Source organism: Chionomys nivalis, chromosome 7 (genome assembly GCF_950005125.1).
Source record: "Chionomys nivalis chromosome 7, mChiNiv1.1, whole genome shotgun sequence".
In the NCBI taxonomy this organism is placed as follows: Eukaryota; Metazoa; Chordata; class Mammalia; order Rodentia; family Cricetidae; genus Chionomys; species Chionomys nivalis.
In genome coordinates, this window is record NC_080092.1 from 59,311,933 (window position 1) to 59,339,718 (window position 27,786).

At 47.7% G+C, this 27,786-nt stretch overlaps 2 protein-coding genes across 3 annotated transcripts; one reads left to right on the top strand and one right to left on the bottom strand.

Annotated features, from left to right (window-relative positions):
- Positions 1–66: 66 nt before the first annotated feature.
- Poldip2 (DNA polymerase delta interacting protein 2) lies at positions 67–15,035 on the top strand. Of its 2 annotated transcripts, XM_057774014.1 has the most exons (12): positions 67–295; positions 1,748–1,829; positions 3,889–3,986; positions 5,312–5,408; positions 5,569–5,644; positions 5,836–5,943; positions 6,602–6,738; positions 7,508–7,534; positions 7,703–7,828; positions 12,905–12,984; positions 13,519–13,629; positions 14,121–15,035. In XM_057774014.1, coding segments are annotated over exons 1-12 (1,104 nt in total). In that variant the 5' UTR covers positions 67–134; the 3' UTR covers positions 14,122–15,035. The 2 variants fall into 2 exon arrangements, with proteins under 2 accessions (XP_057629997.1, XP_057629996.1); XM_057774013.1 differs by having other exon boundaries at positions 13,519–15,035.
- On the bottom strand, positions 14,964–27,664 carry Tnfaip1 (TNF alpha induced protein 1). The gene is made up of 7 exons (XM_057774015.1): positions 27,497–27,664; positions 21,782–22,100; positions 20,618–20,787; positions 20,161–20,250; positions 20,032–20,084; positions 19,099–19,294; positions 14,964–17,771 (listed from the first exon to the last, which is right to left on the bottom strand). Exons 2-7 carry the CDS (start codon positions 21,984–21,986, stop codon positions 17,535–17,537), a joined length of 951 nt encoding a protein of 316 aa, XP_057629998.1. The 5' UTR covers positions 21,987–22,100; positions 27,497–27,664; the 3' UTR covers positions 14,964–17,534.
- Between the last annotated feature and the right edge of the window lie 122 nt (positions 27,665–27,786).

Consider the following 27,786-nt stretch of genomic DNA (forward strand, 5'->3'; position numbering starts at 1 on the left):
GCGCGGCCGCGGGGGGCGGGCCCGAGGGCCAAGGGGCGGGGCTTCGGCGCGGGGCAGTGTGGGGCGGGGGCGGGACGCCGCCCCGCCGCGGGTCGGGCCCTGTGTCAGCAGCCGAGCGGGCGCTCGGGCGGGACATGGCAGGCTGTGTGGCCCGACGGGCCCTGGCCGTGGGCAGCCGCTGGTGGTCTCGATCGCTAGCCACGGCCCGAGGGTCGAGGCCGCTGTGTGCGGTCGGTGGAGCAGGGGCCCTTCCGCCGGTGGCCTCAGCGACGACGCGAAGGCATCTGTCGTCCCGGTGAGGGACGGAGCCAGGGGACCAGGGAGCCGGGCCCAGAATTTGGGGAGCATTTTCCTAGCCACTAAGGAGACCAGAAGGCCCGACTGTCTGTGGGCAGCCGGAGTGTCAACAGAGAAAGGATTCCGAGCAGGGAGCCGACATGCGCTGCTTGGGACATGTGCCAGGAGCAGAGAAGGGAGCATGGCCCAGGGCCCTGGCGTGCAGGACACTCTGAGGGAGAACAAGTAACGCTTCTTCAGCGAATCCTGCCTCCCTTGCTGGGGTCTGCAGCACCTTTAGTGGGCTGCCATTTAATACAACTACAGGGATTTGACTTTGATCCCCAGTCCTTATTGGCTCATGACTTCTCTCAAAAAGATGCTGTTACGTGGGAAACAAGTAGACTTAAGTGTCTACTTTTGTGGGTACCTAGGTTTCCGTGTGACCTTGGGGAAACTTGATTTTGCCCACGTGACTTGGGAAAGAGGATTCGAGGCTTGGGAATGGTATAAACAAAGCCTTTTAGGGACCAGGCAGGACAGATCGAATTGGGTATGAAGTCAACATTTCCAAAATAAAATCACAGTGCTTTGATGGGCCCACAGAAAAAGTAGTCCTATTTAAAAAGATGGAACTAACCTGATAGTGGCTGAGGGAGGTATTTGCTATATTTAAGACTTAAATAATTCTGGGGGGGAGGGGCACTGTGTGGAGAGACTGTAGTAGTAAGTGTGCTGTATGCTGTACCTTGGGCAATCTAGAGATGGTAATCCTGAGGTCAGCGGAAAGACGGTTACAATTTAGAGGGTAGATGGATGTGTAGAATTGGGACAGTAATGCTGTGTACCCAGATGGGCCCAGAATTTGTGATCCTCCAGCCTCAGTCTCAAGAGCCCTGAGATTACAGACGTGGGGAGCCATATTCGTTCAGAACAGTTTTTCAGAGTAACGAATGGCAGGTTCATTGAGTGCACTGCAAGTGCACTGGGTAAGAGCAGAAAGAGAATGGCTTGCCTCAGAACAACCGCTTTGTGAGCACTTCTTACGCACCAGGCATTGCTCTCAGAACAAATAGTCTCTCATGGACTCAAGGCCAGGACACCAGTGACTGAAGTGCAGAACAGGTGCAACTGGAAGGACAGTTAAAATGCCATGGGAGGCCGGGGTGGGGGTGGGGAAGATGTACATTTAAACAGGGTGTGCAGGCATGACCTTGGGCATGCTCAGTGAAGACAGGAGAAAGTCAATTTGGAGTAGTTAGATCTGACACTGGGAGACTGGGAAGTCTTCACCAAGTAGACGCCTATGCCTGAGTCTTAGAGGAGGAAAGGCAGCATTTTTGGCCTTCTCTGTTATCATTGCCCTGGCCCCTCCATATGCGAGGGTTTTTTATTTGTTTGTTTCTCCTGATGGGGAAGGACTGTTACCTTCTTAGCATTTCATTTGCTTATTCTTTTCCTTACCAACCAGAAACCGTGCAGAGGGCAAGGTGTTGGAGACAGTTGGTGTGTTTGAGGTGCCAAAACAGAACGGAAAATATGAGACTGGGCAGGTAGGTTTGTGCTGGGTCAGCCCTCGTTTTCATGGACTGTTCTCTTTTGAAATCGAGTCATGTTTGGCCACAGTACTGAATCTCATTGCTATTTCTTTCTTTTCATTCCACATCTCCTTCCCCATAGTGCTAGAGACAGATGCTGTGTCACCGAGCTGAACCCTCAAGCTTCTGTCCGTCTTCATGTTTGGTGGTAGACCAAGTTCATAAGTCTTGATTTTGTTTTGAGGCAGGGTCTTCTATATAGTTTCGTTTAGCCTTGAATTCATTCTATAATCCTGGTTGACCTTGAACTTGTGATCTTATTTCCTTAATTTACAGAATTCTGGGGTTATAGATGTCTGAAACCATGCTCAGCTCAGAATCACAAATTTAAAAAAATTCTTTACATTGACTTAATGTGCATGAGAGAGAGAGTGAGCACGCGCCCATGCCTGGAGATCAAAGGACAGCTTGTGGAGAGTGGTTCTTTCCTCCCACCCTTTGGGGCTCTGATCAGACTCAGGTCATTAGGTTTGGTGGCAGTTGTCTTTACCAGTGAACCATCTAACTGACCCAAAAGAGCTTTCACATTTACTGATTTAGTGTGCCTGGGTTGGTGCATGTGCACACCTTGTGTGCATTAGAATCACAAGCCTTTTAAAGAGGAGGTGTCTGGAGATAGGTGCACAGTAGCATCTCATCCCATTGCTCCAGAAGCAGGAGCAGAAAGAATGCTTCAATTTTGAGGTCAACAAGAGTCCAGTGATATGGCGCAGTGGTAAAGGCACTTGCTGAGGAAGCCTGGAAGTAAAAGTGGCGGAGAGAACCGATTCCACAAAGTCATCCTTTGGCCTCCACACACCATGGCACTTGTACATTTACACCTTCCCAAAGTAATAATAACAACTCTTATTTAAAAAGATCCTTGTTAAAAATATAATCAGGGGCCTGGAGAGATGGCTCAAGGCCTGGAGAGATGGCCCAGCAGTTAAAAGCACTGGCTGTTTTTCCAGAGGACCTGGGTTCAATTCCCAGCATCCACATGGCAGCTTACAACTGTCTATAATACCAATTCCAGGGTATCTGACACTCTCATACAGATATACATGAGGGAAAACACCAGTGCATAAATAAAAAGAAAAAATATTAAAAATAAAATACAAATCAGGCTAGGGATGTTGTTTAGAGTGCCTGGCTTGCTTGAAGCCTTGGTTTCCATTCTCCTACAGCACAGGCTGAACGTGGTGGCCTACTCCTGTGAGTCTAACACTTGGGATGCGGAGGTGGGAGGATCAGGACTCTGAGGTCATTCTTAGCTACCTAGCAAGATTGAGGCCAGACTGGCATACAAAAATTCAAAACCCTCTGAAGCAAAAGGCCATTGTAAGTAATGGAAGCTATTTTTTTTTAAATTTATTTATTATGTATACAATATTCTGTCTGTGTGTATGACTGAAGGCCAGAAGACCCCATTACAGATGGTTGTGAGCCACCATGTGGTTGCTGGGAATTGAACTCAAGACCTCTGAGCCATCTCTCCAGCCCCTGGAAGCTATTTATTTATCTGTATGCCTAAAACTGACCAGGTGTTAAGCTTTAGTGTTCTTTTTGTCCTGGAGTTCACAGCTCCAGGACAATGATAGAGATATGGTCAGTAGGGGCTGGAGAGATAGTCTAGTGGGTAAGAGCGCTTACTGTTTTTCCAGAGGACCCTCCTACAGTTCCTGCTCCAGGGGATTCAATGTCTCTGACTTCCTTGGGTCCCTGCACTCACATGCACGTACCTACATACTGATACATACACACAATTAAAAGTAAAATAAATATTTAAAAAAGACAAAGAAATAGAGCCAGTGACTGTCTATTGGACTAAGAGGAGGGTCAAGGAAAGTTCCGTAAAGGCCAAAGGTGAGTGGGGTCACCCAGCGATGAGGCATGAGCATATTGCAGTTGAGGTTGTGGGGAAAGCTGGCAAGATGGTGCTACAGTTGCCTGCACCCGTGCTACTTCATGGTCAGGTCCCACCTGGATGGATTTGCTGGACTACAGGCTCAGTGAGCTCTCTTTTTCCTTCCAGCTGTTCCTTCATAGCGTTTTTGGCTACCGAGGGGTTGTCCTGTTTCCCTGGCAGGCCAGACTGTATGACCGGGATGTGGCTTCTGCAGCTCCAGAAAAGTAAGTTTCCTTGTCATGTCTTATGGTGTCCTTGGGTGGCCTGACTTGTGGCAGACAGACTCAGTTGGGGCTTCAGGGGGAAAACAGCATCCTCTTGGGCTTTAGAAATAATCCCAACCATGGCTGCGTGGTGGTGACGCACGCCTTTAATCCCAGCACTCAGGAGGCAGAGGCAATTGGCTCTCCGAGTTTGAGACCATAGTAAAGTAAGTTCTAGGATAGCCAGGCCTACACAGAGAAACCCAGTTTTAAAAAACAAAAACAACAATCCCAACCAGGCATGGTAGTGCACACTTTTAATTCCAGCTCTCAGGAGGCAGAGGCAGGAGGATCTCTGTGAGTTCAAGGCCAGCCTGGTCTACATAGTGAGTTCCAGGATTGCCGGGGCTATGTAGAGAGACCCTGTTTCAAAAAGCAAATAAAATAAATAACCCCAGAGTATTTTTCTGGCACTCATAACCATGGAGAAAAAAAGTGACTAATACTAATTATGTAGGGTCTCTTTCGGCCTCCCAAAATGGGCTCCTACTGCTCTTTTTTTATTACTTATTTGTTTGTTTGTTTATTTTTGGTTTTTGAGACAGGGTTGTTCTGTGTAGCTCTGGCTGTCCTGGAACTTTCTGTGTAGAACAGGCTGGCCTTGAGTTCACAGAGATCAGTCTGCCTCTGCCTTCCAAGTACTTTAAAGGTGTGTGCTACCTCTGCTCAGCAAGATTTTTATATAATGTATATGAGTGTTCTGCCTATGTGCATGTCTGTGCACCACATGCACGCAGTACTCCTGGAGGCCAAAAGAGGATGTAGGATACATTAAAAAAAGAAGGAAGTGCCGGGCGGTGGTGGCGCACGCCTTTAATCCCAGCACTCGGGAGGCAGAGGCAGGCGGATCTCTGAGAGTTCGAGCCAGCCTGGTCTACAAGAGCTAGTGCCAGGACAGGCTCCAAAGCTACAGAGAAACCCTGCCTCGAAAAACTTAAAAAAAAAAAAAAAGAAGGAAGTGCCACTGAATGATCCTAGAGCACCCTGGGGTGGGAGAAGCACAGGGTCCTTGTGCCCTTGGGGACTCAGGTAGCAATTGGATTCTTTTGTAATGACCCTCTTGTAGGAGGTGCTCAGAGAGTGGTAACTGCATGGGCCCAGTGGGGTCCATTGTTTGCTCTCACTGGGGAGAGGCTAGCTAGAGGTGGTGTTGAGCAGGTGCTAACCTGACCTGTGCCAAGGCCCTTTCCGGTCATGAACCAGTCCATTTAGGAGAGGAGGTGGTTAGCTGAGCCAGGTACAGCTTCCACTTCTCTGTGGTGATCTGGGCTTCTTCTACCCCACAGAGCAGAGAACCCTGCTGGCCATGGCTCTAAGGAGGTGAAAGGCAAGACGCACACTTACTATCAGGTGCTGATTGACGCCCGCGACTGCCCACATATAGTAAGTCAGCAAGTGCCTGGGCCTGGGGTCCTCTCCGTGGGAGACGTTTTCACTCATTTAGGGACAAAGAGGGCTCACAAAGAGCTCAGATCAGCTTTGGGCCTCAAGGCCACAAAGCTGGGTAGTGGCCAAGAAACCTTTGCGTCACCTTCTGCTTTAGTCTCAGAGATCTCAGACAGAAGCTGTGACCTTCTTGGCTAACCACGATGACAGCCGGGCCCTCTATGCCATCCCAGGTGAGGAGTTATTATGCAAATGGTACCTGAGGTCTGGTGTGTCCCAGGGAGCAGGATCTGATGTCCTGTCATCTGCAGGGAGGGATCATGGTACCGAGAGCTGTGGTGCCAGCTTGGGCAAGGCCAGAAGTATTTCCTCTCTGTCTCATTCCTCTGCTCTGAGTCTTACCAACTCTGCCTTTCTGTGCCAGGCTTGGACTATGTCAGCCATGAAGACATCCTCCCCTATACCTCCACGGATCAGGTTCCCATCCAACACGAGCTCTTTGAAAGATTTCTTCTCTATGACCAGACAAAAGGTAATTGCTTAGGAAGGAAGTCAGGAAGGGAGGGCCCTTTCTTCAAGCAGAGTACCAGAAATAACTGGCAGCTAGATCTAGTCCCGTATCCCTTCTCAATTTCTCCTCTCCTCTGTGCTTGGTGGCTACTGTTTCCTTACACCAGTAGAAACGGGCTGGTGATGAGAAGCAGTTCACAATTGCTAAGTAATAGCAACTAGAGGTCTGAAACCAGGGCCACGGCATCACGCCCTTCAGGACATAATCTCAGTAGCAGCTCTGCACCTTCTTCCTGTCTCTCCCTCTTTTTTTTTTTTTTTTTTTTTTTTTTTTTTTTTTTTTTTTTGGAGATAGGGTTTCTCTGTTGCTTTGGAGCCTGTCCTGAAACTAGCTCTTGTAGTCCAGGTTGGCCTCGAATTTACAGAGATCCGCCTGCCTCTGCCTCCCAAGTGCTGGGCTTATTAGCACCATGCTCTAACCAACTGAGCTAACCGGCCAGACCCGAGTGCTGGGATTAAAGGTGTGCGCCACCACCGCCCAGCCCTTCTTCCAGTCTTGCTTTTGCTGTATGTGTTGTCTCTTCCTTTGGGCATATCTGGGAAGGGGTTTCTGGGAGACAGTTGGAGAGTGAGTGCTGGGCCTAGGACTCTGGGCTGCACTAACCTGTTGTCTCTTCTAGCACCCCCTTTTGTGGCTCGAGAAACACTGCGGGCCTGGCAAGAGAAGAATCACCCCTGGCTAGAGCTCTCTGATGTGCACCGGGAAACAACCGAGAACATCCGTGTCACCGTCATCCCTTTCTATATGGGCATGAGGGTATGTGCTAGCCTGGGCTTCTTCCTGCCAGGCTAGGCCCCAGCTTCTGTGTGATTCCCTGATGTGCCTGCTGGGGTGAGGGTGGGAGTGTATCTGACCCCAAACCCTGCTCGTGGTTCTGCTGTCAAGTGCTCATGTGTGCCATGTGGTTGAGTAACCTCTTGATAATGGCCAACACCATGACTTAGAACGGAAAACCCACAGACCAGGAAGTAATCCTCCAGGTCAGTTCCTCATTTGCCCTTCTGGTAGAGGGACTCTTTCTTGTGAAAAATATCTATACATATACTTGCCTAAACCAATGTGGGCTGATGATCACACTTTGTGTTTAGTAGCCAAATATTTATTGATCCATGTCTTGCCTCACTCCAAGGTAGGCCTGCAGATACAAGTATACAGAAAACTTCTGCCTATTAGGACTCAGGCATAGGGGCTGTCAGCATCCATCAAAGAATGGCCATAAGAGGGCTGGAAGGAGGATGACGGGCTCAGGTGGCAGTAATGGAATCAGGGTTGTCAGGGAGGCTGGTGAGAACAGAACCCTGTAATGGATTTCTCTTGGCATCCAATCTGTTGGTTTTAACAGGATTGGAGAGGGGGCAGAGCAGGAAGGATGCGGGAGGCTGTTGACCATAGTTCTATCACATTCGCCATTGGCTCCCAGACATTCACAGCTTGATCAGTCTCTGCCGCCTTCCAGGAATACTTCATTTGAGATGTGTTGATTGGAACAGACTTAGTCTCATCCTCAAACCTTTTCCCCCTCCAGGAAGCCCAGAATTCCCACGTCTATTGGGTAAGTGTCTCCCTTGGCAAGAGCTCAGGAAGGGCCTGGGGGAGGTGTGGAGGCACAGTGTTTGCCTCTTGGCCAGGGTAGATATAAAAGTAGGCGTCAGCTTTTGTTGCTTTTTACTCTCTGTGGAATCTGGATGGGCTGGCCTAAGGGTTACCGTTTGCCTCACAGTGGCGCTACTGTATACGCTTGGAGAACTTGGACAGTGACGTGGTACAGCTTCGGGAGCGGCACTGGCGGATATTCAGTCTCTCAGGCACCTTGGAGACAGTTCGAGGACGAGGGGTCGTGGGCAGGGTGAGCATCATTGGGCCACTATGGCCTAGCTGCTAGTCCTGTTAGCAGCCCTGGAAACTTCGGGTATGTTTTCTTCCTCTCTGGTTATGGACAGAGTGACACCCTGGGTTCTCTGTGGTTAAAAGTCTTACAACAGCCCTGTGGGGTAGCTTGTCTGTAACCTGTTTCACAGACGAAGAGTGAGACTTAGAAGCTAATTAATAAGGGACATGGGATGTAGCTCAGTTAGTAGAGTGCCTGCCCGGCACTACCAGTACTACATTAACTGAGCACGGTTTTATGTGCCTATACTCTTAGCACTTGGGGAGTTTAGGGTCATCGTTGACTGCCTGGAATACACGAATCCCTGTCTTGAAACACATACCTCTGGAAACCTGGTCCTCCGCAAGAGTTCTTTAACTGCTGGGCTCTCTTTCTGGCCCCAAAGCTCATGGACTTACTCTTGAGCAGCATGTCTTATTAGTCTTCCCACCATACTCCAACGCCTGAGGTCAACTGAGGGCTTTGTGCATGTTAGGCCAACACTCTAGCTACATCATACCCAGATGGCATGCCTTTTAAAACCCTGAATTTGTGGGAAATAGAGTCAGAAGGATCAGAATTTAAGGCTATATTTGGGCTACATAGAAAGTTTGAGGTCAGCCTGGATTACATGAGACCCTATTGGGAAAAAAAAAATAAGGTCTGATAAGATGGCTTAGTGCTTGCTGCCAAGCCTGCTGATCTGAGTTTGATCCCTGGAACTCACAACGTGGAAGGTGTGCACTGACTCCTTCAAGTTACCTTCTGACTTCCACACATAAGACAAGTTGCACACACACACACAATTAATCCCCCCTCCCCTAACAAAATCACTCTGATTTTGGGACATGTACCACCTGTGTTGTGTCTCTTTTTGTATTCATCTATCTAGTGTTTCTTAAAGAGATTTGATTTTATGTTTCCTGCCTATCCTACCCTGTCTCTTGAGAGATTAAGTCACAAATGATACTAGTGTCATCCAGCACCACTTAGAAGACACTTGGGAAAGTGGGGTGAGAAGTCAGTAGGGTTTGGACTGGGTATGTGGCGCACACTTATAATCCAGTACCTGGGATTTGAGGCAGTATTATTGTGGGCTTGAGGCCAAGTTGGGCTATATGGTATGTCTTTAAAAATCAAAAGAGCCGGGCGGTGGTGGCGCACGCCTTTAATCCCAGCACTTGGGAGGCAGAGGCAGGTGGATCTCTGTGAGTTCGAGACCAGCCTGGTCTACAAGAGCTAGTTCCAGGACAGGCTCCAAAACCACAGAGAAACCTTGTCTCGAAAAACCAAAAAAAAAAAAAAAAAAAAAAAATTCTAAGTAGGGCTTGCCTTCAAATTCTAGCCATATACTCATATACTATATAACTTTGGGGCATTTTTTTTTCTTTTCCTTCCCTCCTTCCTCCCACGCCTGCCTGCCTGCCTGCCTTCTTTCTTTCCTTCCTTCCTTCCTTCCTTCCTTCCTTCCTTCCTTCCTTCCTTCCTTCCTTCCTTCCTTTCTTCCTTCCTTCCTTCCTTCCTGTAGTAGGGAGCTGCGGGCCTGCTTTTCGTCCTGCCCTGCTCCTGCACGGTTAGCTTTATACCTGGAATAACAACACACAAACTGTATTCATTTAAACACTGCTTGGCCCATTAGCTCTAGCCCTTACAGGCTAATTCTCATATCCCGATCAACCCATCTCTAATAATCTGTGTAGCATCAGTCTTACCGGGAAAGATTCAGCATGTCTGACCTGGCAGCTTGCTTCATGGCGTCTGCCTGGGAGAGGGGAGCATGGCCTCTGCTCCAGAGAGCAGAGCTGTCGAGTCTGAGCTCACTTCCTCTTCCTCCCAGCATTCTGTTCTGTTTACTCCACCCACCTATGTTTTAACCTATGAGGGCCAAGCAGTTTCTTTATTTTTTAACCAATGACCTTCCTCCATCATTTCCCCTTTTTCTGTTTAAACAAAAAAAAAAAAGAAGAGGGAAGGCTTTAACTTTAACATAGCAAAATTACATATAACAAAACAGTTATCAAGTAAAAATTACAATATTTACATCTATTTTATCTTTATCATAACTAAGGAAAACTATAACTAACTATTCTTCAACTCCATCAAAGACTCCAGAAGGATATAATATTACCTAAGCAAACAAGAAATCCAAAATTCTAGAAATGACAGAGACATCTCGCTGCCTGGACAGTCACCCAAAGTTCTTCTGTACTGTTGGGGCATCTATCTTCAGCCTTCAGGCCCATAGTATCCAGCAGACATTTTCATCAAGCAGGAAATTCCAAAGACAGTTCAGTCACTTTTTGCTGTGTCCTGCAGAATGTCTCACAGACTCTTTTATGAGTCAGGAACCCCGAAAAACCATCTCACCTTTAGGCAAGTTCAGCAGTCCTCTTTCTGTGGGTTCTCTGTGTCCAGTTTATGCAACAGTCCAGGCAAGAGCAGTTTCTTGCCCAAATGGCTATCAAACTCCTTAAGGAGCCTCTTCGGTGCCCATCTTCCTCTTGAAGTAGATTGGTGCTGCCAGGAGCAGACGTGTCTCATTATCATGAAAAGCCCTAAGTTATTAAAACATTAAATGCCATATTCTGCAGTCTTTGAAAGATATGGGAGCTGGAGAGATGGCTCATGGAGCTGGAGAGATGGCTCAGTGGTTAAGAGCACTGTCTGTTCTTCCAGAGGTTCTGAGTTCAATTCCCAGCAACCACATGATGGCTCACAACCATCTGTAATGAGATCTAGCGCCCTCTTCTGGCGTGCGGGCATACATGGAGGCAGAATGTTGTATACATAATAAATAAATCTTTAAAAAAAAAAAAAAGAAAGATATGAAGAATGCCTATCTAGCTGAAATATATCTATGCACATCTAGAAAATCTAACTAACATGACTAAAAGCTTGACAATTATCGATGATTATCCATTAACAACCTATATACATTACATTTTTAAATGAACTATACAATCACAATACCTTAATCAAGATTAGAAATATGCATATACATATAACAAAATTGACCTTCAAATCCACACCAATGCAAATTATTCATATCCTTATCATATCCCCCTTTAAATGTAAAAGAACATTTATAAACAATATTTGGGAATATGGGCGCAGTTTTTTTCTCTCCAAACTGCTTCCTGCTGAATGGGGGCGCTGTTATTCGGGTCTTTTATGGGATAACCTGCCTGCTAGGTTCATCTCAGTTGGCAGTTGAGCGAAGCAATTTTTTAAGGGTGTTCACAGCAACCCTTTAGGAGGGCGTGGTCTATCATACCGTATTGGGATAGACGCAATCCACAGAGTCTCATCCTCTGTGAAAACAAAAGAAGACCCTCTCCAAAGCATCATATCCTTAGACCCAAATTCTGAAATCATAATACCCTTATATCCATTCTAGTTTAGCTTGGCAGCCTATATAATGAAATGTCTCTCTACACTTAGCTCCTTTACAGTCAAAAATTTTAAAGAAAACACAATAATACAAAGAATCCAGACTCTCTGTGAATTTTTCATTTTTATGTGGCTTATTTTTCTTTATTTCTTTTAATCTATAATTATCTGTACTCTGTCTCTTTAAAGACTTTACCCTTTTTTAAAGACATTAACTTTATTCTTTATATATTTTTTTCTCTCTCTCAAGCCTATGTACATTCATCCAACAGTGTCTGGATCTGTACTATTGTGAATCTGTATTTTTTTTACTATCCAGGAGCATTTCTTAAAAATGTTAAGCATTTCTTAAAAAATTAAGTTGCACCATGTACAGATAATACGGTACCACCTGTGTCCTGCTCAGTCCAAACCTTAACTGCGATGTTATTACGGTAATTACGGTAGTTCCTGCCTGAGACCAGCCCAGTTCAGCATGGCGGAGCTGAGCCCTCCTGCCTCAGAGTCATTTGGTGCCCCTGAGCCACACACAGTTCCAGGTTATGTTAGGCCTTAGCCAAAGTTGGTTGACTCAACATTGCAAACGAGACTTTGGGTGATTGCCCAGGTAGTCAGTTGTCTCTGTCAATTGTTGCACATTTTTGATATCTCTCGTTTGTTAAGTAATATTTATTTCCTTCTCAGATCTTTGACGGAGTTGAAGATTATATAATTGTAGTTACTCTCTATGTTATTTAGACTCCTTGAGATAGAATGTTTAGCAAAACTTTTGTTCTCAATATTGTTTGTTATATTTATTATTTGTTATTATTGTATATAGTTGTATTTGGTTTAGTTCTGTCTTATTTAGACAAAAGGGGGAGATGTAGGGATAAGCCCCACCCATTGGGGGCGTGTTCGCCTCGGGCTAATGTTTACTGATAAATCTGCCGGGCGTGATCCAGCCCCCTTTTCTCTGCTTTCCTGTTCTCCATGGGAACCTGTGGTCCTGTAAGTCTATTTCCTCATTAAAGCTGTATATATTTTTATAATCTGTCTGTATTCATTTACGTCGATACACCTTCCTTCCTTCCTTCCTTCCTTCCTTCCTTCCTTCCTTCCTTCCTTCCTTCCTTCCTTCCTTTTCAAATTTTGTAGAGAGTTTCTCTTTGTAATAGTCCTGGCTGTACTGGAACTCACCTTGTAGACCGGGCTGGCCTCACACTCTGCCTTCCTCTGCCTTTCTAGTGCTGGGATCAAAAGTGTATGCCATCATGCCTGGCTTGGGCAAATATGTAACCCAAACCCAAATCTGTTTCTTGCTGCTAACATAGGGATCACACATAGTACTTAATAGTCACCAAGAGAATAAAATCTGCAGGCACAGGCCTGCTGTTGTGTCTGGCAGTTGTTCATGTGAGTAAATACAGGGAGAGATACAGTCAGAGAGTCTGCCTAGCATCCTTCCCTCAGTGCCCCCAGTTTGTTTTTCCTAGAGATAGACTAAGAGGCTCAGGCCACTGCCCTTAATGTAGGAGGAAGTACTGAAAGATGGTCATTGTATGAGTGTCTGCTGTTGTGGTTGCTTGGGTGGAAGGAGGCATCCAGTCAGTATTTGCTAACCCCAGAGTGGAGGGAATGTGTTTCTGGGGCTTGGTCTGACCAATTTCACCTGAATTCTTATAGGAACCAGTGTTATCCAAGGAGCAGCCTGCATTCCAGTATAGCAGCCATGTCTCCCTGCAAGCTTCCAGTGGGCACATGTGGTGAGTGTATTCTCTAGAGTATATGTTGCTCAGCTTCACAGACAGCTGCCAGTTAGAGATGTGAGAGCTGGAGCTGGTTGTGGTAGTTGTATACCTGTAATCACAGCACTTGGGAGAACCCTGAGCAAGCTGAGCTTGTGGTCAGTTCAGAGTGAGATCCTGAGGTGGGCACAAATGGGTGTTACTCACTGCAGTCTGGGGTTTATAGCTATGAGTTCCTTACAATTTTTAGGTTAAGGAAATGGCTCCAAGACTTGGGACTGTACTGTAGTTGGGTTCCCCCCTTAATCTCAAGTACAAGTGGGCTGCTCATATAGTACATATGCAAGTGACAGAATCTGAATAGCTGTGCTTTTGTGTGTGGCCACATGGGGTTCTTGGATCTTTGGTTGTCCTGTCATGAGCTAGGCAGAGGACAACCCCAATCTTTCTTATCCAGCTGTGGCTCTGGATCAGAGGACATGGGTGTACACGGATCAAGAGGGCTTTCATGTCAGCCCTTTCTCCTTCTAAAGCAGCTTCTCTAATCCTTAGGGGCACATTTCGTTTTGAGAGACCTGATGGCTCCCACTTTGATGTCCGGATCCCACCCTTCTCCTTGGAAAGCAATAAAGATGAGAAGACACCACCCTCAGGCCTTCACTGGTAGGCCAGCTGAGGTCCTTGAGTGCTCAGGTTGGGCCCTCAGAATAGCTCTTAACCCATAATTGCTGCAGAACTCTAAATCTCCCTATTAGGGCCAAGTGGGCCTCTTTTGGGATTGTTTTTGGAGGGGATTATAACTTTTCTTGGAAGACCCACATAAGACTCCTCCAAGGTTGGCCCCTGCCCAGGCCCTGCCTACATCATGTTCCAGCAAAACTGTCAGGGAACTATGTTCAGTTGTCACAGGTTGTCTGGAATGTGAGGTGTGGTCAATAAACCAGTGCTCACTTGGCCATGCTGGCCATTTTATCCCCAGGGTCTCAGGCTCCCTGTTGGCCCTCTGGGAACTCTTGGTTGCTTTCAAGTCTCTTCTAGGGAGCCTCTGCTAGTATGACTTCCTCAGAGGCTGGGCATCTCCTGGGGGCACTGGCTGACAGTGGGCTGTGCTAGACTAAGTTCTCAGTCTCTTCTTTACCCTCTGCCCAGTACAGAAGAGGCCAGGAGGCCAGCATTTAGGGTTCGAGTAGCCTGACTGTAAACACTGATTAGCCACCAGCACCTCTGGCTTCACAAGGCCTGGAGAAGGGTGAGGCAAAACCAATCAGGTTTCTTGGAGCTGTGGGCTTCTGAGCTTTGAGCAAAAGTCCGTCAGGCATCCAGACCACAAGTGCAGGAATTCAGCCAAGAAGCAGCTTAAGTTATGGACAGTGACCAAGCCAAGCCGCTTTCCGAGCTTCTGTCAGATCAACGGGAGGCAGAACTGGGCTGCACTTTGCAGCAGTTCTCAGGATTCCTTCACCCCTGTAGTGACTGTTAGAGGCCCTTCCATTCTTGCATTAAATCAGTTCCAGTCCTCGCGAGTGTTGTTCTTACTCTTCCACCAGGGGGAGTGTGGGTTTGTAGGACAAAGGAGCAATGAGTTTTGTGACCTCCCTAGAATACAAGGTCATGGAGGGAACGGTTACCAGAACTGAGCCTACAGCTGTGAGCTGGCCAGGCTCTAATCACTGGAAACATGACTCGGCACCATTGCAGTGTAACACAATTTTATTAGTAGTGTTTACCTCTGTCACTTAGGGTAAGCAATCAAGAATTGCAGGTATGCTGTAAAAGACACATTCTCTCATGGCGGAACCTGTGCTACTCTTGAGGCAGACCAGTCCCACCCACCCCAGTTCAGCAAAGCCAGTAGCTGCTTGGTGTTTGTTAACAGCTCCCAGTTTGACCTTCATCCATGCTTTGTATTTACTCCTCCTGGGCTGCTTGTGATGAAAAATTCATCCTGCCAAGACCTACTGTAGGACTAGGAGTGGGAAATCTCACAAAGTCCAAGCAAAGAAGCTCAATCACTTTGGTGTTAGTGTTTTCTTTAAACCAAGATATTTTCAGTAAAAGATGAATGCCCAGCCCTGGACTCTTGTTACTGTTCTTCCTTAGACCCAAGGACTAGACATCACTGAACACCTGAGGATATGGATGTCAAAGCACCAAGTAGAGGCTAAAGAGGATGTGGAGGTCAAGGAACAAACTAGAAATATGCAGCAGGGAGCCGGGAATCTGAACGTTCAAGGGCTTCTTGGGGACAGCTGAGAAAATAGATCAGTGGCCTCATGCTACAACATTCCAAAGTCTGTGGGAAAGCCTCAAAGCCAAAGCCTAAATTTGGCCAAAAAAAAAAAAAAAAAAAAAAAAAAAAAAATGGATTGTCATCTTCCTTCCAGTGCAATCTGAAGGACCAGTAGCTGCTGGTCGCCAGGCGCCTGACCCGAACAGCTCAAATCTCTTTCTACAGTCAAGGCACATCAAAGGCCTGATTACCAAGTCACACTTCCCCTGTTCTATAATGTCAGGTCAGGGCCTTATGAGAGCCTAACCCTGGGCCTGGCATCTGCCCGTAGGTGAGCTATGTGCAGCCATTTGGCAATTATAAGAGTGGTCAAGGGATGGAGTTGACAACCTGTGTTTCTTGTGAGCACTGTTGAGGGCCACACTTTGTCAGGCTTGCAAACAGCTCCCTCCAGTGACATTTCTCTGGGAGGAATCCAGTTAAGAGGGCCAAGACCAGCAAAGGGAGGAAAACCAAAGCCCAGAGGAATAGTTCACATCCAGTCTAGACCTTGCTACCTCCATGGTCAGGTGACCCAAAAGAAATAAAGGCCTTTCAAAAGGCTTAAGTCACCCTGGTTACTAGAACCACCACCCAGAGCCAGAACATAAACTGGGATATGACATTAGGAGCTGGGCATGGCCAAACCTGGGCCAAATCTGTGAACATTACTGGCAGCATGGGGCTCCAAGAGTTTGTGGTGTTTAGCTGATGGCTCCATAGCCTTCTGCTGCAGCTTATGTTTCTGGCCTACATCATAGCTTTTGGCTTTATGGTCTATGGGGACAGCATGTCTTAGAGCTGAGCATATGCAAGTATGAGACCCAAACCAAACAATTGTATTAGGTCTGAGTCAGTGATGTGACCCCACAGGGGGTGAGGTATCTTTTCCCATAGGGTGCTATTAAAACCACAGCCTCAACTTGGGCATCTTTCCCCTCCTGGTATTCTTTGGCCTGGCCCGTCAGGTTGACAAAGCCAGAGCTAGTCAGTTTACTTTTTTCCTGAGACCGAGTCTCTCTTTGTAGCCCAGGCTAGCCTGGAACTTTTTAACTACATCATTGCACAGACTGCTTTCGAACTTATGATCCTCCTGCCTCAGCCTCTGAGTGCTGGCATCATAGCATCCGCCAGCATACCTGGCGATTAACTGCATCTTTATCTCTTCCCTCAGAGTCTGCAAGAGGGGATTTAGTGTCAGAAAAAGCTCTGGGTCAAGGCAGAATATACTCCTGAATGACGATATACAAAGTGCTTTAAAGATGGGTCCTAGAAGCTGGGTGGTGGTGGTGTACACCTTTAATCCCAGCACTCAGGAGGCAAAGGCAGGCAGATCTCTGTGAGTTCAAGGCCAGCCTGGTCTAGAAGAGCAGTTCCAGGACAGGCTCCAAAGCTACAGAGAAAACCTGTCTCCAAAAAAAAAAAAAAAAAAAAAAAAAAAAATAACAACAAAAAAAAGGGATGGGTCCTAGGGCCTTGAAAAAGTGTAGTGTAGTGTGTATGTGTTCGCCTAGGTGGAGTCCTGGCATCCTGCAGGGGTAACAACAAATGCTTAGTCCTAGGTTCTCCCTCACCAGACTAGAAACTAGTCATTTCCTAGGTGCTCTGTGTGTGTGTGTGGCAGTACTGGGGATTGAACCCAGGGCCTCACTCATACTAGGTAAGTATTCTACCACTAAGCTATGACACTAGCCCTCTCTTTAAAAAAATATTGAGGCAGGGTCTTGCTAAGTTCTCTAGGCTAGCCTATAACTTGTCATGCTACCTCAGCCTCTCCATAGCTGGCATTATAGGCAAGGCCACCATGTTACCATTTAGATTTAAAAACAAACAAAAAAAATCAGGTGATACCTATGCTTAAAACCTTAGGAAAAAAGAAGGCTGCCCTTTCTGTTCAAACTTGAATCCTGCAGCACCAGAGGCCTCCCTTCCTGTAGAACAGAGATGTTCCCATGGACCTCAGCTGAGGAACTGAAGGAGATCTTCAGCAGAGGAAAGGGGCACTCGGCCAAGGGCCTGGGGAATGTTCTCAGCAGGAAGTGGAAGTCCCACTGTCGCCCTGGAGCAGAAGTAGCTCCGTCAGACAGGAAGTGGGGTGGCATCTAGAAGTGATGGGGGAGGAGGACCAGGTAAGACAATGTGGCCTTTCCTTTGCCAGGCTCCCTGACCTACCAAGCAGGGCCTGGCACTGCTACATGCTAGAACAGGCTCCCAGCTAGCAGGAGCAGCATAGGTGGCCAATGGGGTGTGTTCCACAGGACAGCAGACATGGCTTCATGCTCACTTCCTAAGGGTCTCATTAGTCTCGATGAGTAGACTGGTGGCCAAGTTGCCGGTCATCATAAGTACTATAGCGCTTGACGTGAATGCGGCGGACACGGTCCCGCAGTTCAAAGGTATCTTCATCTTCACTGGGGGAAGCCTGGCTGCGGCTCCGGCTTGTGGCCTCCAGCAAGGAATTGTCAGGGACTCGAGGGGTCTCATAGAGTAGGACGTTGAGTGTCTCCTCATAGATTCGGGCCTCTGGGAATTCCACCTGGGGAGAAGGGGACAAGATGGAGGAGTCTTGCTCTTCCACGAAGCCTTGGAAGTCAGGCTGTCCTGTCTGTCACCCACCCACACAAATAAATGTAGGAATGGAGAAGGAGCTCTGATAAGCAGTTCTGTTGCTTTTCTGGCCCAGCAAGCCCATCCCTAGGACCAGTGTGGAGGGAAGAGATCAGGATCCCACAATCCTAGCAAACTTGTCACACTGAGCTGCTGTGCATTCCTCTCCAGCTGGGCCCGTCTAATAGCGGGGGTGTGAGGGTTAGAGGGGTACACGGAAGAAGGAAGAGAGCACCTAGGTAGAAGACAGGCACTGCCACCTCTGCTGTGACTCAGGCCTTGAATCCTGACTTACTCCACTGCACGTCCTGTCGCCCTCATACACACCCACTGCCAGCCTCCCACCTCACATGCCCTCCAGACAATCCTCAGCAGACCGCTCAGCCTCAGGCGATGAGGCAGTCTGGGGCTAAGGTTCTTGGGTCTGGATGCTTGAGCCCTTCTTTTCCTTCACTTCCCAGATAATCTGCTTGGTATTCCACCCAGTAAAACCCTGCTGCTTCTAAGTCTATACTCCAGGGAGGACACCTGCTGGCCTCTGCAGAAAGGGAGGAGGAGCTGAGTCTATGTAAAGCGTCCCTACCAAGTAATTCATACAGCTGATTATAGTGGACCATACCTGTAACCCTAGTAGTCCTAGGGGGCTGAGGCAGGAGTAATGCCATGTGTTTGTGGCTAACTTAGGTTATGTAGCAAGCGCTAGCCTGAGCTTCACTAACCCTGTTCCAAAAAGAAAAGGAAGCATAAGGTGCCTTGTGTTCATCTGGCACTGTGATGCCATCCATGGGCTCAGGAGCCAGCTGACTGGGAACTCCCTGCTGGCCTGGCTGCTAGAGCAGGGCTGCGGTGGAAAGCCGCACCATGTTGCTGCTTTTGAGCTGTACCCTTGCCATGTACTGGCTACACTCAGACTCATCCCCGCATCTCTAAGCAGGAAAAGCAGACCGATGTGGTTGAAATGGCTTCACAAAGTCAGACAACTGAGAAGTGGAGGGACCAGAACTACAAATTGAGTTGTGACAGCTTCAAAGACCTGGTCCTTCCAGGACACCAGAAAGTTCCTTGCTGGTCAGTGGGCTTCTTTCTCAGAGCTGGTAACAGTTTCTGGCCCTCCCCTTTGTTCTGGCCCTGTCCTACCTGGCAGCACCATACCATGTTTGGGAAAGTTGTTACTGTGGAAAGGGCACATTGGGGCAAGAGCAGTTCTCCACCCTGGAGTCTGTGGGATCTGTCTCCTAGCAGAGGAAAGCCCATACCTTGGTCTGCTTCTTCTCTGTGGCATACACGATTGAGGTACAGCAAACCTCTGCCAGCTTGCGACCCTGGCCATAGAAAGACCAGCAGCAAATTTCATCACCAATCACGTCCTTGATGAAGAGCACGCGGCCATTGAAGCGCAGAGACAGCTTGTCGAACAGTTCAATGTTTTTCAGTAGGTGATCATCAGAATTGCTGGAAAACCACAAGGGCCAGCAAGCCTGAAATGAGGTTCCAGCACGAGGGAGGGCTTTTTGAACATTCTGAGTCCCCCCCACCCCCATCATGCTAAAATGAAGACATGGCAGAGAACAGGGAGGCAGAGAGGAACCTGTAGGACTTGGGGCCTGTGAGGGAAAGAGAGGGGTGGAATTGGCTCTCAGTTACAGCAGAGAGCACTGAGGCAAAGAAGTGATGACCCCTCCTGAAGCCTGGAAGAAAGGGTCCCTCACTGCTACTTGGTAATCAGGGTCCTTTTGCTGTGGGGGTGATGCAGTGTCCACAGGGGACCAGGAGACTCTAGAGCTGAGCCTGGGTTTACCTAACCATGGCCTGTCATGTGGACATGGTCAGGAGCACAGGCTTCAGGAGGACTCAGCTCATGACTTCCTAGCAACCCTCTCCACCCACTAAGACAGTAGGGACGGAAATCCCTGGCATGCTCCTGTTACGACACATTATAGGCGTGTTTCACGTTTTATCATCTACATCCCAACCAAGCCATGTAACAAATCCCAAATGTCTCTGTCCCGAGTTCCATTCTATGCCTGTTCATTGCCCTTAGGAAAGGTGGATTCAACCTAGCCCCAGGTTGTGTGTGTCAGGAATCTGTGAAGTCCCTTGAGCCTATTGCCCTGAATCGGCTCTGGCAGCTCAGCCTTTTAGCTGCTTCTGCCACCCTCCCCAGGCCCTAGCAGAGATGCCTGCCATACCTGGTGTACGAGTACTTGTTATTGCTCCTGTTGTACAGCAGCTTCACCACAGGCTGTGAGGGAAGAGAGAGTAAGGGCTGGGCCAGGAGCCTGGTGTCCCCAGGCCCAGGCCCGCAGAGTGCCCAGTACCTTTGTGGAGGATTCGATGAGCCTGTCCTCCTCTCTCAGGGAGGTGATGATGGGGATGTTGCACACAGGCTGGTAGGAGTCTTTCTTGTCCTGGTGACACAGAGCAGAAAGCTGCCGTTAGGATCTTACGCTAGTGAGGTACCTCCCCAGGCCTTCGGCCACTGCCACCCCCTGCCTGGTGAGGAGGTACCAGGCAGATGATGACATTTTTGGTAATAGGTAACTGCTAGCCAGTAAGCAGATCCCCACTGCCAAGTCTCAAGCTTAGCTATCTAAGCGAATGAACTAAAGGCACAGCCTGTTTGTGCTGCCAAGCAGTGTGCTGGGCCTGGGCAGCACCCGCTGTTCTGAGTTTGGACTCATCAACCTCATTCCCAACACAGCTTTGCAGGAGCCAAACCTAATGACCCCAGAGAGTCGATTCCTGACCTGCTAAGCCAACCACCTCTTCCCGTACCTGCAGGGCGGTCTGGCACATAGTCACTAGCCCTTGAATGAGGTAATATTTTGCTTCAGCCATCAATTCCTGGATTTCTTGCCGGTTTTGTGGGAGGGTAATGGTGTCATCTCGGAGGTAATTCAAGATGGTGCCAAAATGCTTTCCACATCTGTCTATGAGGATCCAGCCTAGGAATATGGAGGGATCCAAAAAGATTACTATTAGCCTCCAGCTGTGTCCGATGCAGGAGAGGCCACCTGAGAGAGGCAGCAGGCAGCCAGGAAAGAAGCTCCATCAGAGTGCAGAGCCCAGGCCAGGGATGCACGCAGACTCCAGGCCTCAGGTCTGTGCTGCTCTTTCCTATCCCGAGTCCAGGAACTCATGCACCCCTGAGAGTGGAGGACTGGATGTCTAGGCTTGGGGGTACTCAGGTCACCCTGGTAATACAGAATCCACCAGTCTCTGCTTTTGCCCACTGCCCAGGCTCTACTGTGTTTATAACAATCTTACTTATTTGGGTATGTACACATATATCAGCCTTTTGTTTTTAGCTTTAGCTGTCCTGGAACTCACTTTATAGACCAGGCTGGCCTCGAACTCACAGACATTCACTTGCCTCTGCCTCCCAAGTGCCGGGATTTAAAGGCATGTTTGACCATGCCTGGCCCATATGTCAGCTTTTGAAAGAGGGTCTTGCTAAACTGTCTGGGTTAGCCTCAGATTTGAGATTGACTTGTCTCAACCTCCCGATTGCTGGGATTACAAGCATGTGCCAGCATTCCTGGATTCTATTTGGGGGATAACTTTTTTTTTCTCCTTGAGACAAAGTTTCATGTAGCCTAGGCTGGCCTCAAACTTGCTATGTAGTGGAGGCTGGCTTCAAATTTCTGATCTTCCTGTCCCCATCTCCAAGTGCTAGGGTAGGGTTACAAATGTGTGCCACCACACCTAGCCTGAATATTAAATTTTAAGTATAGTCTTTTTTCCTCTGGATGATATATGAACATACAGCATTCTATGTACAATTTCAAGGAATTCTGAAGCTCTATTAAGACCTGTAAGAAGTGAAGAGGAAAAGATACAGATTCTAGATCTATGGAGCTTAAGCCCTGCCCTGATGACATCTCAGGATGCTCCCTTCCTTCTGTCCCTTGCCCAGCATGCCCAGATACCAGGTCTCACCTTCTTTGTCGGTCAACACCTCCATGCGCCCACTGAACATGGCCTTGAGCATAGTGTCATGCCGGGTGAGGGCCCGCACTGTGGTGTAGTACAGGGAGCCACCCACATTGAGCTGCACGTACTTGTTGCCCAGCCCGCCTCCCTTGAAGCCACTTATCTTGGGCTTGGCCCCTGAGGCTGGGCACAGACAGGTGTCCCCTGACATCTCCCGCTGCAGGTAGATCACCACACGGCAGGAGGTAGGCTTGGAAGGCTCTGCCGTGGTGGAGGTGGTCACGAATGAGTGGCCCACAGAGGCCAGGACCTCATACTCTCAGTGCTGTAAGTAAGAGGCAGAGAGAACACGGGAGTCAGCAGGGTAGAGCTCACAAGGGGACAGCAGGAAGAACTCTGACACAGTTTACTATCTAGATGAGCCCATACATTCCCGAGCAGAGGCCAAGTTCCTGGGTGTGCTGGTTAGTGTTGTCAAGTCGACACAAGCTAAAGTCATTTGGGAAGAGAACCTGAATTGAGAAAATGCCTCTAGCACATTGGCCGGGAGGCAAGTCTGCGGGGGCATTTTCTTGATTAACAATTGATGGGGAGGGCAGTGCCATCCCTGGGCAGGTGGTCCTGGGTGGTATAAGAAAGCAGTCTGGGCAAGTTAACAGCATTCCTCTATGGGCTCTGCTTCAGTTCCTGTCACCAGTTCCTTCACCAGCTTCCCTCAGTGAAGAACTGGGACCTGGGATCTGTAAGCAAAATATAAACTCTTCCTCCCCGAGTTGCTTTTGGTCACAGCATTTTATCACAGCAACAGAAAGCAAACCAGGACACTGGGTAACAGCAAAAACGACCCCGTGATGCTCTCGGTACTCTCTCAGGTCTGGGAGCATAAACCCCTCCACGCTCAGCTCTGCTTTCGGCTGCCAGATGAACAGGCCACCCTGGGATCCACCATACTGACTCCAGAAAATGTTTTACCAATATTCCCAGGATTCCAGACTTCCAGACTAATCAACTGGGAATCTAGCCAGCCTAGGAGTTTCCCCAGAGTCAGAGGGACAGGATGCATTTCCTGTCTCAGGAGTAGCCCGCTCCAGGACTCAGGTTAGCACCAGCTAAAGGAAGCCTAAATCTGGGAATAACATGAGTGGGGTTCTAAGAGAGGTTGGAGAGGGTCAGCCCCTGGAGGCAGCCAGCCAGGGAGCTTGGCAGGGGCTTCCTGACCTTCCCCTTTCTTGGCATTAGCCTTGCCCCAAGTTCCTGTAATTGTCACCATTTTTCAAGGCAGAACACAGGATGACTACTTTGTTTTTTCCTGAGAGCCCTATCTCTCTTCTTTTCCTTTTCACCGAGAATGGGGAGAACAGATATGATGATGACCCTAAAAATGATCAAGGAATCTGGAAAGAAAAACTAATAGTTCAGCGCTCAGAGAGATGATTAAAGGAAAAGTTGGTTCATCCTCCATTCTGTTCAGGCTTGCATTCTGTTGTTGTTGTGACCTATATTCTAAATTCTAAACCCGTAGACTCTGAATTAAAAAAAAAAAAATGAGTCCTAGATGGATATGGTGGCACACGCCTTTAATCCCAGCACTCAGGAGGCAGAGGCAGGCGGATCTCTGTGAGTTCGAGACCAGCCTGGTCTACAGAGCTAGTTCCAGGACAGGAACCAAAGCTACAGAGAAACCCTGTCTCGAAAAAAACCAAAACAAACAAAAAAACCCCAAAAAACTCAGCAGAGACAAGGGACTCTCTGTGACTTCCAGACCAGCCAGATCTATGGAGGGAGTTTCAGGACAGCCAGGACTACAGAGAGACCTTATATCAAAACAAACAACAAACAAAAAACAACAAAACCCTCCAACAAACAAAATTACATCTTTACAGAACAGGACAGGTACAGACTTACTGTGGTTATCATTCCCAGTGTAACAACCAGTTGTATACATATAGATACAACTATGTGTATCATACTTCATGCATTTACATAGTATTAGGTATTTTAAATAATCCAGAGATGACAGAAGAAATTCAGGAGGATGTGCATAGATTATATGTAAATATAACAACAACTCTTAATGTAAGGGACTTGAGCATCCTCAGATTTGGTATTTGAGATAATTGTATTATAATGACAGATTTTTGAAGCAGGGTCTCTTTATTATATACCCCTGATTGTTCTAGAACTCGATATGTAAACTAGGCTGACCTCAAACTCAAGGAGATCCACCTGCCTCTGCCTCCCTAGTGCTGGGATTAAATGTGTGTGCCCACACCCCTGGCTATAATGTTTTGGCTTACCCAAACTATCGCTAACCAGGACAAGGGTGGTGGCTCACACCTACAATCCAGTACTTGGAAGACTGAGGCAGTCTGAACTACAGAGACCCAGTCTCGAGGGAAAAAAAGAAAGAGTAAGTTGTAGCTTAATGTAGTACGCTTTTCTAGCATGTATCAGCTCTGGGTTTGATTCCCAGCAGCATATAAGCTAAATATGATAGCCCTTGCCTATAATCCAGATATAGGCCAATGGAGGCAGAAAGACCAGGAGTTTCTCAGCTGCCTTGAGAGTTTGGGACCAGTCTGGGTTACAAGAGACTCTGCCTCAAAAACAAACAAAACCCCAAATATTATTATGTACTGTGATGTACAGAGGTATACACCTGTCAGCAAGCACTCGGGATTTCAAGTCCAAGCCCTGCCTTGAATACAGAATGAGACAGAAGCCGACCTAGGCCAAATAGTAGGATCTGCGTCTTTAAAAAACAAAAAGAAAGCTGGGCAGTGGTGGGGGCGCACACCTTTAATTCCAGCACTCGGGAGGCAGAGGCAGATGGATCTCTGAGTTTGAGGCCAGCCTGGTCTACAGAGTAAGTTCCAGGATAACCAGGACTCTTACATAGAGAAACCCTGGCTCAAAAAAAAAAAAAAAAAAAAAAAAAAAAAACACCAAAAACCAAACAAAAATGCCACAAAACCCAAAACAAACAAAAAACAAAACAAAACAAACAAGAAACCAAAAAAGAATATAGCAGTAATAAAAAAAGACCACCACACACTGATAAGATGGTTCAGCTGTTATGAGCACCAGCTGCTCTTCTCTTCCAGAGAACCTGGGTACAATCATCTCGTACACCAGTTCCAGGGGATCGGATGCCAAATACGGCCTCTATGGGCACTGCACACATGGTATACAGATAGCATGCAGGCAAAACACCCATACACATAAAGTTAAAAAAAATTTAAAAATAAATTAAAAAATGATATCCATTCACCAAAGAAAAAAGTATCATAGCTAAATTCACTGCATGCTTAGTATGTAGCAGAGAATATTCTAGGCATTGGGTATATATTTTATCTAATTTAATTCACTTCACAATAAAACTATTTGGTACCTGTTACTTAAGCAGTAGGAACCATATAAAGACAGTGTCCTTGCTTCAGGTAATTCAAGGAACACTACATCCCCAGCCCAACCAGACTTTAAAAATAGTAATAAAGTTACCATTTACTATGCTCTTACTGTGTCGGGCACTGGAAATAGAGAAGAACAAATGTAGAAGAGTCCTGCCCTCATGGAACTCACACTGTAGTAGAAGACAAGCTGGGCATAATGGTGCATGCCTTTAATCCTAGTACTTAGAAGTTCCAGGCTAGCCTGGGGTATGTAGTGAGTTCCAGGGTTACCAAGGCTATGTAGAGAAACCATGTCTCAAACAAAAACAAAATACAAACCAGAAGACAGACTATAAACAAGGGAACAAAGAAGCAGATGACTGATGTAACTGAGAATACAAGAATGGCATGAGAATTATCAGGCTTGAGACCAAGGGAGGATGGCATTTCAGCTAAGGCCTGAAAGTATATTCTAGACAGCAAGTGCAAAGTTCCTATGTGAAGCGAGGTTTAGAGGCTGAAGGGATGGCTCAGTGGCAAGAATGTGCACTGCCCTTGCAGAAGACCCAGGTACAGTTCAATAGGCTTACAGTAACCTGTAACTCCTGTTCCAGGGGACCTGACACCCTCTTCTGACCTTTGCTGCCAGCTACATGCACATACACACACTCAGGCACACACATGTACATTTAAATTTTTAAAAATGAAACAAGTTTTATGAAGCTGGAGAGATGGATCAGCAATTAAGAGCACTGGCGGCCTACCGGAATACCTATGCAATTCACAGCACTCATACACTGGCTCACAGTGGTCTCTAACTCCAGTTCTAGAGGATCCGAAGCCCTCTTCTGGTCTTTGTGGGCACCAGTCATAACACGCAGGCAAAGCTACCACACACACAAACTGCTGAAAAGGAACAAGTTTTAGGAACAGTAGTGACATCGTGGCTAAGGTTCAGCTAAGGAAAAAGGAGGAAGGCAGTCTGATGGAAAGCCGGGGAAAGCAAGTGCTACATGACCACAAAGAGCTGGGTTTTCTGTGAATTAAAATATACTTTGGGAACCGACTGGAAGGCTTTAAGCAGGGAAGTGGTATGATCTGATTTATTTCTAGTTTCCAAGAACTACCTGATGCTCTGTAGGACTGCAAAGGTGCATGAGGGGGAAGTGGGGAGATCAGAGGAAGTAGTGGTCCAGACAAGAGATGATGAAGGCATGGATCACAGAAGCAAGGCTGGAGACAGAAACAAAAATCCCAAAGTGGAATCGACCTCCTTAAATGCCAGAACACTCATGGATTCCTGTTACCCCTCATGCCTTCCAGGTGAAACCCAGGATGCTGTTCCTCAAACGAGAACGGCACACTGTTAAGTATTCAACACACATCAGCTTGTTAGACTACAACTGTTTGGGAAAAGATTCAGGTATGTCTCTGGATTGGGAGTGGGGCTGTCAGGGAAAAGCTAGGGTGGTGCTGTGTGATGTAGCACATCCTTCTGGTGGCTTATCTGCTTCTCTGGTAGAATATGAATGAAATAAGCCCCAGAAGACTAACAATAAGTGACACCAGCATGCTAAAATGGCAAGCCCTACCTTTAACAAGTTTTAGCAAGTTCCTCACATGTTTTGTGTTCAATCCCTATTTCCCCGGAATCAAAGGAAATACACACACACACACACACACACACACACACACACACACGTTCTACCAAATCAAAGAAACTCAATGACTAGGCTTGCCAACCAAAGAAATCAAATCCGGAGCTCATCTATTCTTTTCCCACAAAGCAGTCACTTTTGAGTCCTGGGTGACGTCAGATCAAATTCCACCAGACCAATGAGTTCCAAGAGTCCAGTGGCAGGTGACGCCCTAGAAAGAAATTTCTGCGAGGTTGAAGTTTCCACCGATAGCCTCAGTGCTCTTCCCTCGGGACTTCGCTAGGGACCTACACGTGTCTCTACGGGAACCTCAAGGGAAGCAAAACAGAACAAAGGGCAAACGATCGCGGTAGTGCAGACTTGGGGTCCTAAAGGAAGGACACGATGGACAGAGAGAGGGTGGGAAGGCTGATTTTGGCTAGAAAGGTCAGAAATCGTGGGAGCGACGCTTAGGCTTTACCCAAAGGGTCCCCTGTGGAAATGAAGAGATAGCCCACCTCTCTCCTGGCAGTGCAGGGTGCTCTCCCGCCACACCCCTCCTCTTCTGAGAAACTGAGATTCGTGGTCCCAAGAGAGGACCTGAATTCCATCCCGCGCGCCGTCCTGTGCCTTTTGCCCAGGACCCGGCAGAGTCTGTTCTTTCCCGCTGCACCCACACGTCTGGTACTCACCGTCCGCGAAGACGCCCCTTCTCTCAGCCGAGTGGCGAGCGGACTCGGTGCCGCCTCTGGGCCTGTGGCTGCCTGCAATCTCGGCTGTGAGCTCACATCCTGCGCCCGCCAACTCCGGACCTACCACCCAGCCCTACAGCTCGGGAAACATACTACAAGGGCCAGCATGCACAGCGCGCGAGTAGGCGGTGGAGTCGGGAATCCCGCTGAGGCTGGGCTTTCTTCCGCTTCTGGGTATGAGAGCAAATCTACTTCCGCCAATCTCCGGCGCAAAGGCTTCTGGGTCTCGT

Excerpts from the sequence above, each read along its gene's own strand:
- Poldip2 (XM_057774013.1), top strand. The coding sequence starts at position 135 with ATGGCAGGCTGTGTGGCCCGACGGGCCCTGGCCGTGGGCAGCCGCTGG. Across the intron at positions 6,739-7,507 it reads CTTTCTATATGGGCATGAGG|GAAGCCCAGAATTCCCACGT; the intron begins GTATGTGCTAGC and ends TTCCCCCTCCAG. Across the intron at positions 12,985-13,518 it reads GCTTCCAGTGGGCACATGTG|GGGCACATTTCGTTTTGAGA; the intron begins GTGAGTGTATTC and ends TCTAATCCTTAG.
- Tnfaip1 (XM_057774015.1), bottom strand. The coding sequence starts at position 21,986 with ATGTCAGGGGACACCTGTCTGTGCCCAGCCTCAGGGGCCAAGCCCAAG. Across the intron at positions 20,085-20,160 it reads TCATCGAATCCTCCACAAAG|CCTGTGGTGAAGCTGCTGTA; the intron begins GTACTGGGCACT and ends CTTCCCTCACAG. Across the intron at positions 19,295-20,031 it reads AACAAGTACTCGTACACCAG|CAATTCTGATGATCACCTAC; the intron begins GTATGGCAGGCA and ends GTGGTTTTCCAG.